The sequence below is a fragment of the Oryctolagus cuniculus genome, chromosome 19, assembly GCF_964237555.1.
Source record: "Oryctolagus cuniculus chromosome 19, mOryCun1.1, whole genome shotgun sequence".
NCBI classification, from domain to species: domain Eukaryota; kingdom Metazoa; phylum Chordata; class Mammalia; order Lagomorpha; family Leporidae; genus Oryctolagus; species Oryctolagus cuniculus.
The window spans coordinates 66,455,757-66,475,242 of NC_091450.1; the positions used below are offsets into that span (position 1 = coordinate 66,455,757).

At 50.2% G+C, this 19,486-nt stretch overlaps 1 protein-coding gene across 1 annotated transcript; it reads left to right on the forward strand.

Annotated features, from left to right (window-relative positions):
- Positions 1 to 804: 804 nt before the first annotated feature.
- Positions 805 to 14,935, forward strand: KCTD7 (potassium channel tetramerization domain containing 7). Its single transcript, XM_002722279.5, has 4 exons — positions 805 to 1,178; positions 3,512 to 3,681; positions 10,355 to 10,533; positions 11,206 to 14,935. Exons 1-4 carry the CDS (start codon positions 1,035 to 1,037, stop codon positions 11,580 to 11,582), a joined length of 870 nt encoding a protein of 289 aa, XP_002722325.2. The 5' UTR covers positions 805 to 1,034; the 3' UTR covers positions 11,583 to 14,935.
- The last annotated feature ends 4,551 nt before the right edge of the window (positions 14,936 to 19,486 follow it).

Genomic DNA, 19,486 nt, shown 5'->3' on the forward strand with positions numbered 1-19,486 from the left:
TGGATCAGATTCTCTGGAGGTGAAACCAGGAATCTATGTTTCCACAAGATCATCCTCTGCAACTAAAGTTGGAGAAAACAGCGACCCCAGAGACTCATGGCTGGGAGAGGGGCGGGCCAGACAGTAGGACTGCCACTAGCTCATGGCTGACCTCCCTGAAGCTGTTTAATCCCTCAGGCCTCAGGAGCAGAAGAACTGGGCGTGGAAATCCTTGACCCCCAGGAGGCAGACCCAGCCCCAGGCAGCTTCTTCCTCCTGTAGGGCACACAGCACCCGCGCAACGCAGACGTGCTGGCTTGGCGGCAAGGGCCCGTCGCCATCCGCGTGTCCTGGGACTCTCACAGTGGGCACTCGCTGTCATTATTAACTGAACTCAACGGCCCCCATTTTAAGCTTTTTTTTTTTTCTCCCCGGATTCCTGCATGAGTCAATGGGGGAAAAGAAATGGAAACTCAGACTGTGCCCTTGCGGCTTGCGGAGGCCTAGCCACTGTGGCTGGGGTGTCTCCCTCTCCTGCATCCTCAGTGACGCACCTCCTCCCGCCACATCCTCCCGGAACGGCTGCCCAGGCCTTCCACCTAGGAGAGAGACAACAGTCAGTCCCCAGCCCTTTTCGGGAGCGGTGTCCTCAGAGCCAACCCGGCAGCGCCGCTATGAGGAGGTGGCCGTCGTGCACCCCCGCCAGTCCACAACGCGCCCGCTGGCCTATCAGGCGGCGGCCGTACGCGTTGCTCGCCTTGCAATTGGGCGAGCTGCCTGCCAATCATGGCGGAGCCTGCGGATTCTCGACCAATAACAGGGGGCGGGCCCTGTCAGGCCAGCGGCCCTGCAGTCTGCGCGGTGGTCCGTGAGCTGCGGACGCTGAAGGGAACTGTCGCCCCCTACCCCGGGCCCGCTCGCTGGCTCCTGGCCACTCCGGCCCGCTCGCAGCCGGCCGCGTCATGCCAGGCGCTGAGCGGCGCTAGTGTCTGGGACCGCCGCCCGCCTGCCTGCCCGCCCACCCAAAGCCGCGCCCACTGCCCAGAGCCAGAGGGATGGTGGTAGTCACGGGGCAGGAGTCAGACAGCCGTCGCCCGGACGGTGCCATGTCCAGCTCCGACGCTGAGGACGACTTTCTGGAGCCGGCAACCCCGACGGCCACGCAGGCGGGCCACGCGCTGCCCCTGCTGCCCCAGGAGGTACCTGGAGAGAGGGAGCATGGGAGGTTGACAGGGGGTCTCGTGCGACGAGCAGGTGCAGAGGGCAGAGCTGCCCTTGGGAGGGGGGTGAGCATAGCAGGACTGGAGCTCGGGGCGCAAGCTGTGCTGCCCCGCCTACCCCCAGAAAATGCACCAGGTGTGTCTTCCCTGCCTAAGGGAGCACTTGGTCTCCCAAGCCCCTCCCTCCAGTGTGCACTGCCTGCCACACTAAATGGTCACATCCCGCATCCCTATGTCGCACCGCTACCAACTGGAAGAGGGAGGGAGACCCGGAACCTCAAAAGTGATGGTGTCCTCTGGAGAGTCCAGGAAGAGGCCTTGGTCATTGCCCAGAGCAGCTCTCTGGCTGCCCAGGGAGTGGGGCGAGGTGCTATCTGCCCTCAAGGAGTAGGTCAATGTATAGCTGTGTCCACACCGCCGGACACCCCATGGCCTCCACTCCTGGCCGCTGCCCTCTGATGCACCGTGGCCACCCCTGATCTTGGTCTGTGTGATCCCGTCACTATCCTGCCTGAAAAAAATCACCCTCCAGAGAAGGAAGAGGAGAAGGGAAAGTAGACATTGCAGGTGGAGACTAGGAGATAGAGACTAAGGTAGTGCCCGGTGCGTAGCGTGGGAGGGGCTGGGCTGGGCGAGGTTTTGGGGGCAGCAGGTGGTGTTTTGTTAATGTCAGGAACCCTGTACCCACAGCATCATGGGACACTTGTGAAAATGGGCAAAATTCTAACCATAGTCTCTGCAGCTGGTGTGTGTGTTGGGGGGGGGGAGAGCCTTTGGAGACACAGTGGTGCTATTTTTTGTGCACTGTCACTGAGACAACAATGCAGTTTGAGGGAAAAGGCACAAGGCCTGGAGACTGTGGGCCATGGCTCTGGTGCTAGCCCCCCCACTGATCCCATTCTTGCTCCTAGTGAGCTCCAAAACTGTTCTCAGTTACTTCTTTCCTGCCTCTGCTTGAATCTTCTCATCTCTCCTGTGGTGTAAACACTTGGATTGGTGTGAGATGTCTCTGGAAAACAGGGTTAAAGAGCTCCATAAATGCAAAATATTATTTATCCTTCAGCGATCTTTGAGTGCATGGTGTGCAGCTAGCAAGGTTGTAGAGGACCTGTAGGGTAAGCAGAAGGCATTGTCCCTGTCCCTGGGCTGCCCAAAGTAACAGTCCATACACAGGACTCAACACCTGTCCATTGCCTTCGTTCGTTCAGCGAGTTGTGGGGTCTTTAAGGAAAGCCAGGCCCTGGGTGCATTTTGTGCAGTGTATTTGTATCCAACTTTATCTCACAAAGGATTTGCAAATGGGGAAAAGGGACTGTCCAGATACAGAGACATAGGCCTTCCCTGGAGCCACAGAGATGTTGTAATATTGAAAAGAATGCAGAGGGGTAACATTTTAGTTGATCTGGAGGAGGAGGTTTGTGGGAAAATCAGGGAGGATTGGCCTTGTTGCTTTCCAGCGCGGTTCGATGGAAGCCACAGGAGAGAAGGCCATTAAAGCAAAGACAATAGCCTGAGCATTTGAGAGGGGACCTTGAGCTTCCAGACTTGTGCCACTGATTGCAGAAGCTCAGCTGGACTGGGCACTAATCTTTCAGATTACATAGAACAGATGTAAGGGATGCGGGATGAGGCGTGGCTGTGTAGACGCATTCAGCGGACATCTGCTGGACCCTGCGGGAGGTGGCGGGGAGGGGGGTAAGCAGCTGCATGATTAGTGAATAAGATGCCCCCCTACCCTTGGGAACCTTGTTTTCTCACAGAGTCGGTTGACAGAGAAAACACGGCCAGTGAATGACAGCTCTGTCATCTAGTAGGATGTGGCATCCAGTGAAGTTGTGTTGGAGGAATATGTCATTAACTCTGTTTTGGGGGCAGGTGAGGGAAGATAGAGTGGATATGCTGACAGATGAGGGGCGTTTGGAAGCTTTTAGAATACGTGAACTCTGCTAAGTTCTAAGGGGCCTTGGTGTGAACTAGAAAAAGGGGCACACAGATCGTGTCTTCCAGGTGCCCTTACACACCACCACACGGGGCAAGTTCATTTGCCCAGTGGCTAGTGGGAGAAGAGTGGTAAGGGCATTTCAGGCAATGAAGTTCAGCAGGTGGGAAGAAGGCACTGAAGACATGGACTCTAGACCAGAGATGGTGGGATGGTAATTGTGGGAAAGACAGATGAGAAAGAGGGGAGTGTTCAGACGTACCCCCGAATGAATGGTGTGGCACTAGACAGGCCCACACAAAGACTAGAGATGGAGTAGCCTTGGCTCTCATTCCCCACTGCCTGCCTGAGAGCCCTGGTGGCCCCCTTCCAGTTTCCTGAGGTTGTCCCCCTTAACATCGGAGGGGCTCACTTCACCACACGCCTGTCCACCCTGCGGCGCTACGAAGACACCATGCTGGCGGCCATGTTCAGCGGGCGGCATTACATCCCCACGGACTCCGAGGGCCGATACTTCATCGACCGGGATGGCACACACTTCGGGTACGTCTCTACTTCTACAGTCAACCATGTAGTCCAAGCCAGTGAGTAGCCTGGGCTTGGTTCTGGGCCTTTGGCATTGTATTAGTTTTTCGTTGTTACAACTAAAATACCTGATAAGGACAGGCGTTGTGGTGCAGCAGGTTAAGCCATAGCATGGGACACCCTCATCCCATTCTGGTGTGCCTGGTTCAGGTCCACCTTCCTGCCAATGTGCCTGGGAGGCAGTGAATGATGGCCCAAGTGCTTGAGTTCCTGCTGCCCATGTGGGATACTTGGATGGAGTCCCTGGCTCCTGCTTTGGCCTGGCCCAGACTTGGCTATTGCAGGCATTTGGGGAATGAACTAGCAGATAGAAGATCTCTCTCTCTCTCTCTCCCTCTCCCCCTCCCTCCCTCTCTCCTTTCCTTTCCTTTCCTTTCCCTTCCTTCCTTCCTTCCTTCCTTCCTTCCTTCCTTCCTTCCTTCCTTCCTTCCTTCCTTCCTTCCTTCCTTTTCCTCTCTGTCATTATGCCTTTCAAATAAGTAAATTAAATAAATTAGGGACTGGTGTTTTGGCAAAGCAGATAAAGCATCTACCTGCAATACTGGTATCCCATATAAGCGCCAGTTGGTGTCCCAGCTGTTCTACTTCCAATCCACCTCCCTTCTAATGGTCTAGGAAAAACAGTGGGAGATGGCGCAAGTGCTTGGGCCCCTGCTACCCATGTGGGAGACCTGGAAGAAGCTCCTGGCTCCTGGCTTCAGCCTGGCCCAGCCTGGCTGTTGCAGCCATCTGGAGTATGAACCAGTGGATGGAAGACTCTCCCTCTCCCTTTCCCTCTCCCTCTCCCTCTTTCTCTCTCTCTCTGTCTCTCTCTCTAACTCTGACTTTCAAATAAACAAATCAATAAACCATTAAAAATAAAATAAGGAGCTGGCATTGTGGCACAGTGAGTTAAGCCACTGTTTATGATGCTGGCATCCCATATCAGAGTGCTTGTTCAAGTCCCAGCTGCTCTACTTCCCATTCATCTCCCTGCTAATGTGCTTGGGAAGGCAGCAGGAAGATGAGCAAAGTACTTGGGCTCCCGCCACCCAGGTGGGAGATCTGGACAGACTTTTGGGTTCCTGGCTTCTCCCTGGCCCAGCCATGGCTGTTGCAGCTATTTGGGGAGTAAGTTAATGAGTGAGTGGAAGATCTCTTTCTGTCTGCCTCTCCCTCTCTCTGTCACTCTGCCTTTCAGGTAAATACTTAAATCTTAAAAAATAAAATATATGATACCTGAGAAGAGTTATTGAGGAAGGAAGAAGTTACACTTTTGCTCCATTTTGGAGGTTGACAGTCCAAGGTCAGGCAGCCCCATTGGTTTAGACATCTGATAAAAGCAGAGAGGTGATCAAGTCTCCACCCTTACTGCATTGGCCATTAAATCCGTGAACACAAGACTTTGAGGACCAGGCCTTCAATATGTGGTCTCTTGGAGGTGCCCACACTATTATCTAACCATAGCAGGCATCTTGCATAGTCCCCCAAAGAGGAAGTGACATATTGATTGAACTGAATAAAGGAATGTATTGAATTGAATCAAAGTTTGTGATTTCTTTGCCAAAGGAAATAAGAACAGCCAGAGAAATTCCAGGAAGTACACCCAAGTTGGGTGTGTTGAAACTTCCGAGTAATTTCAGACCTGGGAAGTTGTATTCTATGTGGACAGGAGCAGATGTGACCTCACCCGAGGCAGGGAAGTCTGGAACAGCTTCTTCCAGAACACCTTCAGATCCAGGCATTGCCAGAGGAGGAAGCTTGGTGTGTGAGAGTGGTTCCCTGGCTTCTCTCAGTCATTTAAAACAAACAAACCAGGGCTGACATTGTGGTACAGAGGGTTAAGCCACTGCCTACAAGACTGGCATCCCATATAGGAGCACTGGTTCGAATCCCAGCTGTTCCACTTCCAATCCAGCTCCCTGCTAAAGCACCTGGGAAGACAGCGGATGGGCCCTGCCACCCATTGTGGGAATCCCAGATGGAGTTCCAGGCTCCTGGCTTCAGCCTGGCTGAACATTGGCTGTTCTAGCCATCTGGGGAGTAAACCAGCAGGTAGAAGAGCTTTGTCTCTGTCTCTCCCTCTCTATCACTCTGCCTTTAAAACAATTTTTAAAAGATTTTATAATCCTCAGTTAAAAAAAAAAAAGTGAGAGAAGGGCTGACTTAATTTTACCAAGAACAATTAAAAAAAAACTTCTATTGTTATATCATTTTAACATTAAAATTGGAAAAACAGAATATCAAAAAACAGATAGCCCTTCCCAAGTTAAGGTGTCCAACAAAAATACATGCAATTTTTTTTTTAAAAAAAGATGTATTCATTTATTTGAAAGAGCTACATAGAGATAGAAGGAGAGGCACGGGGCGGGGGTCCTCTATCCGCTGGTTCACTCCCCAATTGGCTGCAATGGCTGGAGCTGCACCAATCTGAAACCAGGAGTCAGGAGCTTCCTCTGGGTCTCCCATATGGGTACAGGGGCACAAGCACTTGGGCCATCTTCCACTGCTTTCCAAGGCCATAGCAGAGAGCTGGATAGGAAGTGGAGTAGCCAGGTCTCGAACTGGCATCCATATGGGATGCTGGCACTGCAGGCAGTGGCTTAACCTGCTACACCACAGCGCTGGTTCCAATACATGCAATTTATAAGCTTTATGTCTCAGTTTCCTTGTTAGTGAAATGAGAAATTATCACAGCTGCCTCAAAGGCTTGTCACTGAGAATTACAGAGACTTAGACCCCAGGCTACTTGATGACCTCAAAAAATTCATGGAAAATGGAATGAAAAAATAAGTTTATTCTGATGCAAAAAAATTGAAGCCATTGATTGTTTTTTCATTATGCACATTTTTCATGAATTTTCTGAATATGTCTCATGTGCATGGGCTTCCAAATTTTTTTTGTACCAACATAAACTTATCTTTTCATTCCATTTCCCATGAACTTTTGGAAATATGCTTGTACATGGCTAGAAGTTTCTGCTTTCTTCAGTCTAACTTTGGAGGTATCTCAAGAACTGACATAGTCCTTGACCTTGGACCAAATGACCAGGGAGGCAGAAACTCTCTGGTCACTCAGCCTCTGCACTGACCTTCAAGTCCAGTTGCCCGCACTGAGGGAAGGGTCACTTTTCTCCTCAGAACGGAGCTTCTGGGCAAATCCTGTTTCTGAAGCATCTGGGTTTCCCCAGTGGGCTGTCAGCTGCCCGGAGTGCTGAGAAAACAAAGTGTGACATCGCCCTGCAGAACTATAAAAAGATGTTTGTTTGCAGGCTGCTTGGGGGAGGAAAGTGCCAGCCCCAGCTGGCAGCTCCCGTAGCACCCTTAGCAGGGCCTTGCCCCAGGGTTTTATTTTTTAGAGCTCACCAAGGTTCACTGAGGATCCTGGAGGACTAATTTTAGAAGGCGTTCTGGGGAGAGAAGACAGGATTTGACTCAAAGCTGATATGCTGTGCCCAGGTGGGCATGTGGGCAATGGCAGAAAGCAGGATATGGTGGCACTGGTGATCAGACCATTGTATTCCAGTGGCCTAGGATGATGTTGAAAGACTCGGACAAGAGAGGGCTCGGGGCATTTTGTGGGGTATATTTTTTGGCTGGTGTGGCTCATATACCCTCCTGTACCCCATGGAAGCTGCTTGGGCCCCCATCTAGGGAAGCTCCCATTGCATTCAGCATACCATGGTTTGGTCTGATGTTTGGACTGTTGTGGATGTAGGCTTGGAGTCAACCATGTCTGGGTTTAAGCCTCTGGAAGCCATGGCTCCATGAACAAGAGTGTCCCTGACCCTCCGTGGGCCTCGCCTGAGCCTCATTTATAAAACAGGGATAAGTTAGCACCCACTTCAGCATCATTGGAAAGGTTCAATGGGTGAACACAGCAATAGTGGCTGATGCAAATTAATGCCCTGTGGGTGTCCACTGGCGAAACAACAGTTTAATCCTGGAGTTTATTAACTCCCTTCCCATACCTGCCAATGATGGATCTGATCACTCTCAGCACTAAAGAACCCGAAAGGAGAAGCAGAAAAACGAAATTTTTATTTTATTTTTTTAAAGATTCATTTATATATTTGAAAGGCAGAGTTACAGAGAAAAAGACAGAGAGATATCTTCTGTCTGCTGGTTGACTCCCCAAATGGCTGCAATGGCCAGGGTTGGGCCAGGCTGAAACCAGGAGCCTGGAACTTCGTCCAGTCTCCCGTGTGGGTGGCAGGGGCCCAAGTATTTGAGCCTTCTTCTCTGATTTCCCAGGTGTGTTAGCTGTGAGCTGAATCAAGAGTGGAGTAGCTGGAACTCAAAACCCAGGGCTCATATGGAACACTAGTGTTGCAGGTGGCAGTTTAACCCGCTGCATCTCATCAGCTCTGAATTTTTATTTTAGTACAATGCAATATGTGATTTTATTCAGTCCTGGAACCAGCTTGTTCAAACATTAGGGTTAGGCGTTTTATCTTTTCCATGTAGCTACAGAATAATGTTAATGGCAAGGGCACTGGTTTGGTTTTTGTTACTGTAACAGAATACCTGAGGCAAAGTCACTTATAAAGAAAAGAGGTTTACTTAGCTCACAGTTTTAGAGACTGGAAGTTTAAGATCAGGCAGCCCCAGTGGCTCAGTCTCTGGCGAGCAGGTAGCATTGTGGTAGGCAGGTGAGGGCAATCAGAAGATCACATTGCAGAACAGGAAGCCAGACAGCAATTCAGGGAAAAGGGGCGCTCTCACAGCAGCTTGCTGTCGGGAGAGATGAGGGGTCCCACAAGAGCTGCCTTACTCCCTTCTGAGGGCAACTCCCCCAGTGACCTGATGACCTCCCACTAGCCCCGCCTCTTAAGTGTTCCATCATCTCCCCCATTGCCACACGAGGGACCAAGCTTGCAACACATGTATGCTTGGGGGATACACTCAAGCCAGACCAGCGAAGATGTAGAACAACCGAAACTCTTCTGCGTTGCTGGGGAGAGTGTAAAAGCTGCAGTCACTTTGATAAACACACACCTCCTCAGTGACTGAAAGGGCTGTGCCTAATGTTTACCCAGGGGAGATTGTGCTTGTGTCTGCAGTAGGCCTTGTATAGGAACAGTTGTCGTAACCTCACTCGTGATATCTCCAAACTGGAAACAGCCGCAGTGGCCACCAACAGGAGAATGGGTAAATAATGATAGTCTATTCATACAATGGTCTGCTCCTTATGTAATAAATCATAAAAAGAAAGTATTGTGACACACAACCAAGTAGATGAATCTCAAAATACTCTACTGGCAGAAAGAAGCCAAGTACAAAGAACACTCTACATGATTCTATTTATAAGGCAGCTTCAAAAGATTCATAGAAAGTGCATGCTATCTTTTAATTCCATTCTGAACAAACTTTGCTGAAGCAAACCTTGTATATGAATTTCAATTAGAAGCATAACTAATATTTATTGACGGAAGGAGAGTTGGAGAGGTTGCTTCTTTAGGAGTTGACTGAGAGGGGACAGGAGGAAACCTAAAAGAGATAAAAAATGGGGGGGGGGGTAAGGGACAACATGTGGCACCATCAGCTGACCCACTGCATCTCATGTTAGAGCACTTGTTTGAGTCCCAGTGGCTCCACTTCCTATCTAGCTCTATGCTAATGTGCCTGGGAAGGCAGCAGATGATGGTCCAAGTGGTTCAGCCCCAGTGTCCCGCATGGGAGACCCAGGAGTTCCTGGCTTCTGGCTTTAACCTGGCCTAACCCAAGCTGTTTCAGGCATTTGAGCTGTGAAGGAATAGATGGAAGGTCTTTGTCTCTCCATCTCTATCGTTCTGCATTTCAAATACATCAATAAATAAGTAATAAACCTTTTTAAAAACCCTGTCTTTAAAAAGGGATGAAAATGTTCTCTATCTTCATCTAGGTGGTGGTTGTGTGGTAATCTGTGCTTAAAATAATTGAACAGTACAGTTAATATTGGTATGTTTGTTAAATATTCATTACAGCTCAATTTAAAATACATAAGAGGCTAGATGTCATATCTTTTCATTATACCTATATATAGCTAATAGCAATAACACGTTATACCGAATAATGGTGATAATGATACTTATCATAGCAGCAGTTTACACTTATTGAGGGTTTACTCTGTGCCATGTATTTCTCAGAACTTTTTAAAAAGGTTTATTTGTTCATTTGAAAGGCACAGTTTGAGAGAGAGAGAGAGAGAGAGAGAGAGATCGATCTTCCATCCACTGGTTCATTCCTGAAATGCCCACAACAACCAGGGCTGGGCCAAGCTGGAGCCAGGAGAGGACCAGAACTCCATCCAGGTCTCCCATATTGATGGCAGGGGCCCAAGTACTTGAACCATTGTTTATTGCTTTTCCAGGCACATTAGCAGGGAGCTGGAGCTGGAGCTGGAACAGAGCAGTTGGGACTCAAACCAGCGCTCCAATAAGGGATTCTGGCATCACAAGTGGGAGCTTAATATACTGTTCCCCTAAGCACTTTTCTTATGTGAACTCATTTAATTCCCTCATAACATGAGGAATGCAGGCACAGGAAGGTCAAGTTAACTTGCCCAAGAGTACGCAGCTGGCCCTCTAGTTCCAGATTCTGTGCTCACTGTTCTGCGGCACCACCCAGATCCATCCGCTCCTTCTCACTGACTCTGTTTCCTTCCTGCCCAGAGATGTGTTAAACTTCCTGCGCTCGGGGGACCTGCCACCCCGGGAGCGTGTGCGGGCTGTGCACAAGGAGGCCCAGTACTATGCCATCGGGCCCCTGCTGGAGCAGCTGGAGAACATGCAACCGCTGAAGGGCGAGAAGGTGCGCCAGGCATTTCTGGGACTCATGCCCTATTACAAAGGTGAGGGTCAGCAGCTGGGACAGTTGGGGGACCAGGAAGAAGTGGGTGGGGGCAAGGCATCTGTCCATGCCAAGGACTCCACCAGAACAAATGGGCCTAAGGTTCATCCATGTCACTCAGGATGGAAGAGAATGTCCTCCTTCCTGGTCACGCTGGGAAGATTCAAGTTGAGGTGGCTCACCTTGCCTGTGACACTCAGCAAATCTCATTTCCTTTTTTTTTTTTTTAAAGTGAACCATTCACTTGTTCACTCCCCCGAATGGCTGCAACAGCCAGGGCTGGGCCAGGCCAAAGCCAGAAGCCAGGAGCTTCATTTGGGTCTCTTGCTTTGGCCATTCTTCACTGCTTTTCCCATGCCATTAGCAGGAAGCTGGATGGGAAGTGGAGTGGCCAGGACTCCCAACTAGTGCCCATATGGTATTGCAGGTGTCACCTTAACCCACTGTGCCACAGTGCCAGCCCTAGCAAGTCTCATTTCAAAAAGACAGTCCCCATTCCATTGGTTTTCTTTTGCTACAGAAAACACCCCTCAGAGGCACCAAGTCCCTTCCCTAGGAAAACAGTCTCTACTCATGCACCTGCTGTCAGTGGGGTTCTCTCTGTATCCCCCACACTGCCCTGTCCCATCCCAGCCCCCACCCTAGTGACCAGTGCTGTGTTCACCCTTCGCAGACCATTTAGAGCGGATCGTGGAGATCGCCCGGCTACGGGCTGTACAGCGGAAGGCCCGCTTTGCCAAGCTCAAGGTCTGTGTGTTCAAGGAGGAGATGCCCATCACCCCCTATGAGTGTCCGCTGCTCAACTCCCTGCGCTTCGAACGGAGCGAGAGTGACGGGCAGCTCTTCGAGCACCACTGCGAGGTGGATGTGTCATTCGGGCCCTGGGAGGCTGTGGCGGATGTGTACGACCTGCTGCACTGCCTGGTCACGGACCTCTCAGCCCAGGGCCTCACCGTGGACCACCAGTGCATCGGGGTGTGTGACAAGCACCTCGTCAACCACTACTACTGCAAACGTCCCATCTATGAGTTCAAGATCACATGGTGGTGAGTAGCCCTGGGAGGCCACCGAGTCCCAGCAGGGCGGGTCTTCGTCCCTCTTGGTGGCTCTGGGAGTGAGATCCCTGGAGGGGACTGCTGACTGCCCCCAGAACCTGCGGAGGTGAGGACTGAGTCCTGAGGCGCAGCTCCAAGGGGACAGAGAGACAGCTTCAGCCTCCCCAGCTGCACCTCACAGTCACGTGCAGGGCTCACGGCCCACGGGGGATCTAGGCCTGCACTCACCCGGCCTTTCCTCAAGTGTGGAGGCTTTACTGGAGGCTGATGGGGGTGTGGCTTGGGCCTGGCCAGGAAGTCCAGAGAGGTTTTGTCACCTTCTTGACCTCATAAGAGACTTTCTGCCCATTTTAGAGCCACGGTACCAAACCAATGTAGGTGACATCATTCCCTCTGCCCTGTTCAGGCCCCTTCCTCGTACTCACTGTAATGGGACAAACGTGGAATGTGATGGGGGGTTACCCGAGAAGCTACCCACAGCCCCTGGCTGAAGAAGAAAGAGCGGTCTCTCTCCCAATGCACCCCTCTTCCCCCAACATTGTCTTGGGATGTGGTCAGACTCTTCTTCACCCTTTCCGAGACTTGAGCATAGTTGCCAAAGCCATGTGCCAGGTTGGCCTTAGCAAACCACAATGTTTACAGCCCTGTTTCAGGGCCTTGGCTTCTCCTACCTTCCACCAACCTTCCTTGCTTGCAGAGTAAGCTTCTCACAGGGCGGGGACACAAGTTCAGTTCCACAGGCTTTTTTCAAAGACTCCCTAAGTCAAGCAGGTGAGATGCCTAGCCCTTCTGTTCTCTTTGAAATGCTAGATTCTTTTTAAAGGCAAAGAACATCTCCTTGGCTACTGTCTCCCTTGTTAGGATCCAATTTGTGGTGAGCCTCCTGGGAAGGGAACACCCCCCTTGTTAAACCCGGTTTGTGTTATCCTGCTAACCTTCTCATGGTGGAAGAGAGTCTGTCCTTGGAAAGTGAGGGAAGGACCAGGCAAGAGGCACAGCCATCCTAGGAAGACAGCAGCAAACCTCCGTGATATTTTACCCCCCTCCCTCCATATCTGAGAAAGAGAAAAAGCCCTTCTTGCTCTGTCTGCAACCCAGGGCAACTTGTCAGGGTGTAGACATACATCTGGAGGAACTGCTGCCCAGCACCCCTGAGCAGAACGTAATGTTTCTGAGCTGCGTTAAGAACTGCTCTCCATAATCGTGACACTGGGTGCTCTTGAAGGGGGATATTTTTGATATATAAAGAGTTGGTAAAGACAGCATCATTGATCTCAATCTTATGGGGCCAGATAGGTGAAGGGCAAGGGGAGACTTAAGATATCTGAGTTCTGAAGATGACAAGGTAAGCCCTGGGGCCTTGGCTGGAGGGCAGTGACATCATGACGCCTGGCTGGACAGGGAGATTCCAGCACATGGCTTTGTACTGGTATGTGGGTAGGACAGAGATGGAGACAGATCCAGACGAGGAGACCGTAGTTCCTGATCCAAGATACGTGGTCTCTCTCTTGTTCTCCTGCACAGTCTAGAGCTGATGGGCCTGCTTGGAGCTTAGCCCAAGCCCAAGAGAAAACTCTTCCATTTAAGTCACTTTGATTGGTGTTACTTGCTGCCTAATACATGTTTGTTTTTTGGCAGAGTGAGGCAGACTATTCAGGAGGAATCTATGTGAGTAGAGCAGAAATAATTAAGCACAGGGCTTTCGGTAGTCTGGCCTTGGTTGCTTCTTCCCACCTCCACCACATGGTGTCACAGTGCTTGATTATTGAAAGTCCATAAAAAAAGAAAAGCATTTTCCCAAATGCAAGTTTGCTTTAAAATCAGGCTCTCGGGGCTTTCTCAGAGTTAGAGAGACGCCCTGTTTCCCTGTTCCTCTGAGTTGTCCTCATGGGACTGTGTTCCACGCTGTGGCAGGGAGCCAACAGTCTGGGCCAGCAGAGAGACAGAGAGAGGACATCAGGCAGCCAGCTTAGAGCTCTTCCCAAGGACGTGAAAGAATTCAATGGCCCACTCTGGGCATTCTCTGATGAGAAGCCAAGGCCATATTGAAATGGGCTGTTACATAAGGTGGTTTGTGGTAAAGGTCCCCAAACAAAGGGGTCATTCCTGCAGATGTCATTTTTCGCCACATGGTCCTTTTCCAACTCTGAATGGCCAGGCCCAGAGCACGTGGATTGTCTCTGGAAAGAGGGTTCCATAGAATGAAAACTTCTCTCTAATTAAAAGGAAGTATGTTCATGGAATCCTTATGCGTAATGTCCATAGATTCCTCTTACCTGGACAAGGGACTGGATCCAGCTTGCTTTGACACAGGCTACTAGTTCCCATGAGTCAAACCTTTAAAAAAACCTGTCTTAGGACTTTCCCTTTCGTTTGGTTTCAGGCACCTTTCTTCCCAGGGACCACGCTCCCTGATTGGGAAGGTGAAAGTTTCAGGATGTGGGAACTGTACAGCTCAATGCTAGCCATAGAAATCAAACAATAATAATAAAAAAATCTGATAGCCACACACATGATTGAAATAAAACCACATTGCAACACACCGTTTTTCAGGGAGAGGAATCATCACCACCTTTACTCTACCTCTGCCTTGTTTACCAGGCTTTCCATGCAGAAAACAGTCCACCATCTTCTGGAAGTTCCTATTCTGGTTTTCCTTGGGGCTTAGAATATTCTAGAAACCGCCTGAGCTTCGTACCTCAGGTGATCAGGTGATGGAGTCTCTCATTGTGGGTTGCTCACTGGGAGACCAGGAAACAGACATTTGCAAGACAGGGAGTAGGTTGAGCCTCAACATGATCTTGGCCTAAGCTGGGTCCCAAAGAGATTAAAGCAACAACAGCAAAGCAAAAACTACTCAGCCTGAATGTCTTGATGCCAGTAAGAACTGCAAATACCATTGTCCTGCATGCTGTCTGTCCATATTCGATTCCATTATAAGCGACTGCGCTGTTGTGGGTACTCTTTCCTGGGGCTCTTGCAGGAAGGTGATGCCTGTCCCATAGTCCTTGAAAGAGAGAGAGGCCTTCCTTGCCTGAAGCTGGAGTGTTGGGGACAGGGGTGGGAGAGACCTGTTTTGGAATTCTGGATGAAGCATCTATGTAAACATATGTATGTGAAGCGGGGAGGGATGGGTTGGCAGAGGGTTGGAGGAGGTGGGAACAAAGATTGGGTACAGTTGCCTGTGGAGTGGCGGAGTCACCTGGGCCCACTGTCTTCCTCTGTACACTATCGGGTTCATGTATGCAGTGTAACCCTCCTGTGTTCATTCATGTACCTGTCTGTGGGTGCTTGGGTGCATGAGGCCCCAGTACCCTCCAATGGCATTAAATCAAGAACTAGAACCTGGCTGCTGTGCCTTTCTTTGTTAGAGACTTGCTCTCATCCCTTCCCTGCCTCTCACTTTGCCAGCAAACATGTCATGCCTTCTGCTGCACTGAACAAAACAGGCTCCTCCCCAGAGACCGGTAGCTGAACTCCTGCCTTCACTTGAGCTTGAAAGTGAGCCCCACAAAGGCCCTTCTGGAATTGCTCCAGCCTTGTCTCTGTTCCAGGTAGGAGCGTGCCCACTCCAGCCTGGGCAAATAGCTCTGTCCTCCCTTGCGGAGAGTTCCCCCAGGGGAAGAAGAGACCACAAGTTGCACAGTCATTTGTGTGGCTTCCACCATGCCAGAGAATTCTACAAGAGATCCCTGCTGCCCTGTCTCCACTTGTCTTTCAAGAGGGAGATGTGTGGCTCTAACCGTATGTGAGGCTCCATGATTAAGACCCTTCCTTGAGTTGCCCTTCCTCTGAAAGCAGAGTGTGGCCTTCTCATCAAGAAGCTCCCTGGAGTCACTTCATGGATCAAGCCAGCAAGGTGAGTTCTGGAGTGCTGGGGAGCTGTGGCTACCCTGCAGGGGCTTCCCTTATGTCTCCAACCCGTTCAGACTTTCAGACAGAAGCACCGCATCATCCAGGCCAGATGCGTCCCCTGAGCACATGGTCACCAGGGAATAACACACTACTAACAGCAGCTAGGTACTGAACCTCGGAGAGGCGTCGTTTCCCCAAGAGCACGTGCTGATGGGTGACAGAGCCCCTTTCTGAAATGCTCAAGGTGTTCAGCAGAATCCTTCCTTCCCCAGACAGCTCAGTGCCCTGCCCCTGAGGTTCAGGGCTTCACTCGGCCTGATCTGTGGGGATGCGAAAGGCAGGTCCTTTGGGAAGGAGGGGTAGAAAGACTTCTGTAAGTAGTCTCTGGGTGTTAGGGAGATAGATGGGGTCCCCAGTTCACTGGCTATCTTAGTGAGGGATGCATGCCTACTAACAGGAAAAGGGCCCTGCCCACGGGGTGCTGTGTGGAAGAGGCCAGAGCAGGTGAGTGGCAGCCCTTGGGTCGGGCCCTGGGTCTGGCAGGATGATCTGGAAAGGCACGAGTTGGGCTCTGCAGCCCTTAGGACTGCCTGCATAGGGACACGCTGTGCACAGCCTGAGCAGTCGGCCGTGTCCCAGGCCACAGCCCTTCTCTGGGGGCCCCTTGCATCCGTCAGAGCCTGGGAGGCCCCTGAGCGGAGCTCAGGGAGTCGGTGCACCTGTCCTGGGCCCCATGGCCTTGAACTCCAGGTCCTGGAACTCTCTCTCTCTTTGTAAAGATGACCTCTTTGGGGCCAGTGCTGTGGCCCAGCAGGTTAAAGCCTTGGCCAGCATCCCATGTGGGCGCTGGTTCTAGTCCCAGCTGCTCCTCTTCTGATCCAGCTCTCTGCTGTGGCCTGGGAAAGCAGTAGAAGATGGCCCAAGTCCTTGGGCCCCTACACCTGTGAGGGAGACCTAGAAGAAGCTCCTGGCTCCTGGCTTTGGATTGGCACATCTCCAGCCATTGCGGCCATCTGGGGAGTGAACCAGTGGATGGAAGACCTCTCTCTCTGTCTCTACCTCTCTCTGTAACTCTGCCTTTCAAATAAATTTTAAAAATAAATAAATAAATCTGTAAAAAAATGACCTCTTCACTGGCTTGACTTACTTGTAATTTTCATTTCTTGAACTTAGAGCATGTTCCTTTGGCTTTTTTTTTACTGGCCTTTAACTTTCTATCCTTTTATTCCTTCCTGTTATTTTTTCTTATCATATAATTTACCTTAACTTCTCTGCTATTTAAAATATAACTTTAAACCTTATTTCTAACATAACTTCTTTTTTTAAAAAAGATGTATTTATTTATTTGAAAGGCAGAGTTACAGAGAGGCAGAGACAGAGAAACAGAGAGAGAGAGAGAGAGAGAGAGAGAGAGAGAGAGAAACAGAGAGAAAAGTCTTCCATCTGCTCGTTCACTCCCCAAGTGGCCACAACAGCCAGAGCTGGCTGATCCAAAGCCAGGAGCCAGCAGCTTCTTCCAGGTCTCCCATGTGGGTGCAGGGGCCCAAGAAATTGGGCCATCCTCTACTGCTTTCCCAGCCCATTAGCAGGGAGCTGGATTGGAAGTGGAGCAGCTGAGATTGGAACCAGCGCCCACAAGGGATGCTGACAGTGCAGGTAGAGGCTTAACCTGCTACACCAAAGTGCTGTCCCTCTAACATAACTTCTAAATAAAGTGAATGTGTAAATAGGACACCAGTGAAGGTGGTTCCTGTCCCCAATAAGTGTAATTATGTGATTTTCTTCTAGTCATCTCTACCACGAGCTTATTAGCTATGAATCAGGTATCTCATTTCTTCCTTAGATGAACATTGACTTCTAAAACCTAAATACTAGGGATAACTGGCAGTGTTACCTTAATATGCATAGGTCTGGGTTGTCTAATAGATCCAATGGCCAGACTTCTACTTTCTCTTTCAAAATGTGCCCCCTGCCCCATGCACAAACACACAATGAGAATAAAAGCAACCTTGGAAACAGGGCAGATCAATTCCCAAATTGCTGTGAACTTCTACTTTCACACGCCTGCTCCTCTTGCTAAGTGACATCATCTAGAGATCCTGGGAGACTTCCTTCTCCAGACACTGGCACCAAGCAGAAACATGACTTGTTTACTGGGAGAAAATCCAACCACTGTGGACAAGACCTTGAACCCTCCAGAAATGCTCCAAGAACAGGGGCTCATAATCAGATCATCATGACCTTCTGCAGGCCTCTCTGACTTTTTCAACCTGATCCACCCTTTAGCAAACCATGACTTCTGGAAGATTCTCCAAATGTATTACAGACCCTGATTTTTTGATCTCCTATATCATTGGTATCTCGGCAGACGATTTGGCTCCTGTAGGTGTTTGGAATGGAAGTATCCATAATTCTCTTAGTCATTACTAAAATCAAGAGATAGGGGCACCAGTGTTCTCATATGATAGGTTAAGCTGCCAGTTCAAGTCCTGGCTACTCTGCTTCCACTCCAGGTACTTGGTGAAGGTAGTAGAAGATGAATGAAGAAGATGAGCCCAAGTGTTTGGGCTTCTGCCACTCACATGAGAGACCAGGATGGAATTCCTGGTTCCTGGCTTCAGCCCAGCTCAGACCTGGCTGTTGCAGCAATTTGAGGAATGAACCAGGAGATGGAATATCACTCTCTGTGTCTCGCAGCCCCCCACCCCCAACTCTCTGCTATTCAAATAAATAAATATTAAAAAATTTTGAACCCCAGAGCACCACAAAGCTATGAGCTTGACTTCCACTAAAAGAAATTTACATTCAGTCCAGTTGAAGAAATCTTCATCCCTGTGATAGTTTTGTAAAGAGAACTTTAAAAAGTTTGAAAGTTTTTCGGCCGGCGCCGCGGCTCACTAGGCTAATCCTCCGCCTAGTGGCGCCGGCACACCAGGTTCTAGTCCCGGTTGGGGCACCGGATTCTGTCCCGGTTGCCCCTCTTCCAGGCCAGCCCTCTGCTGTGGCCAGGGAGTGCAGTGGAGGATGGCCCAGGTGCTTGGGCCCTGCACCCCATGGGAGACCAGGAAAAGCACCTGGCTCCTGGCTCCTGGCTTCGGATCAGCGCGGTGCGCCGGCTGCAGCGCGCCGGCCGCGGCGGCCATTGGAGGGTGAACCAACGGCAAAGGAAGACCTTTCTCTCTGTCTCTCTCTCTCACTGTCCACTCTGCCTGTCAAAAAAAAAAAAGTTTGAAAGTTTTTGGAAAATGGGATTAAAAATAAGTTTATTTTGGTGCAGAAAAAATTGAAATCCATGGCATTTTTAAAAAGGTTTATTTATTTTTATTTGAAAGGCAGAGTTACAGAGAGGCAGAGGCAGAGAGGGAGCTTCCATCTGCTGGTTCACTCCCCAAATGGCCGCAGTGCCAGAGGTGGGCCTATCTGAAGCCAAGAGCCAGGAGCTTCCTCCAGGTCTCCCATGCAGGGGCAGGGGTCCAAGGACTTTCCCAGTGCTTTCCCAGGCTATAGCAGAAATCTGGGTCAGGAGTAGAACAGCCGGGACTCAAACCGGCACCCATATTTGATGCCGGCACTGCAGTTGGTGGCTTTACCCATTATGCCACATCATCAGTCCTGCCTTTTTTTTCATAATACACATTTTCCATGAAATTTTTGAAGACCCTCTGCATTCAGGATATCTTGCACCAAAATAAATGTGTCGGGGCCAGCGCTGTGGCACAGTGGGTTAAGGCCCTGGCCTGAAGTGCCGGCATCCCATATGTGTGCCAGTTCAAGACCCGGCTGCTCCACTTCCAATCCAGCTCTGTTATTGGCCTGGGAAAGCAGTGGAAGATGGCCAAAGTTCTTGGGCCCCTGCACCCACGTGGGTTGTTGACAAATCATATCACAGATGCAGGCCTGCCTCTAATGAGATCCAAGGTGGCTCTGCCTCTTTTGTATGGTTAATTGAATTGATTTTAAGCCCCATAGATGAATAAGAATTCCCGAGGAGCTAAAACGTGAGTGAGTTCTTGTTGTTTTCCACATGAACTGATTTTACTTAAC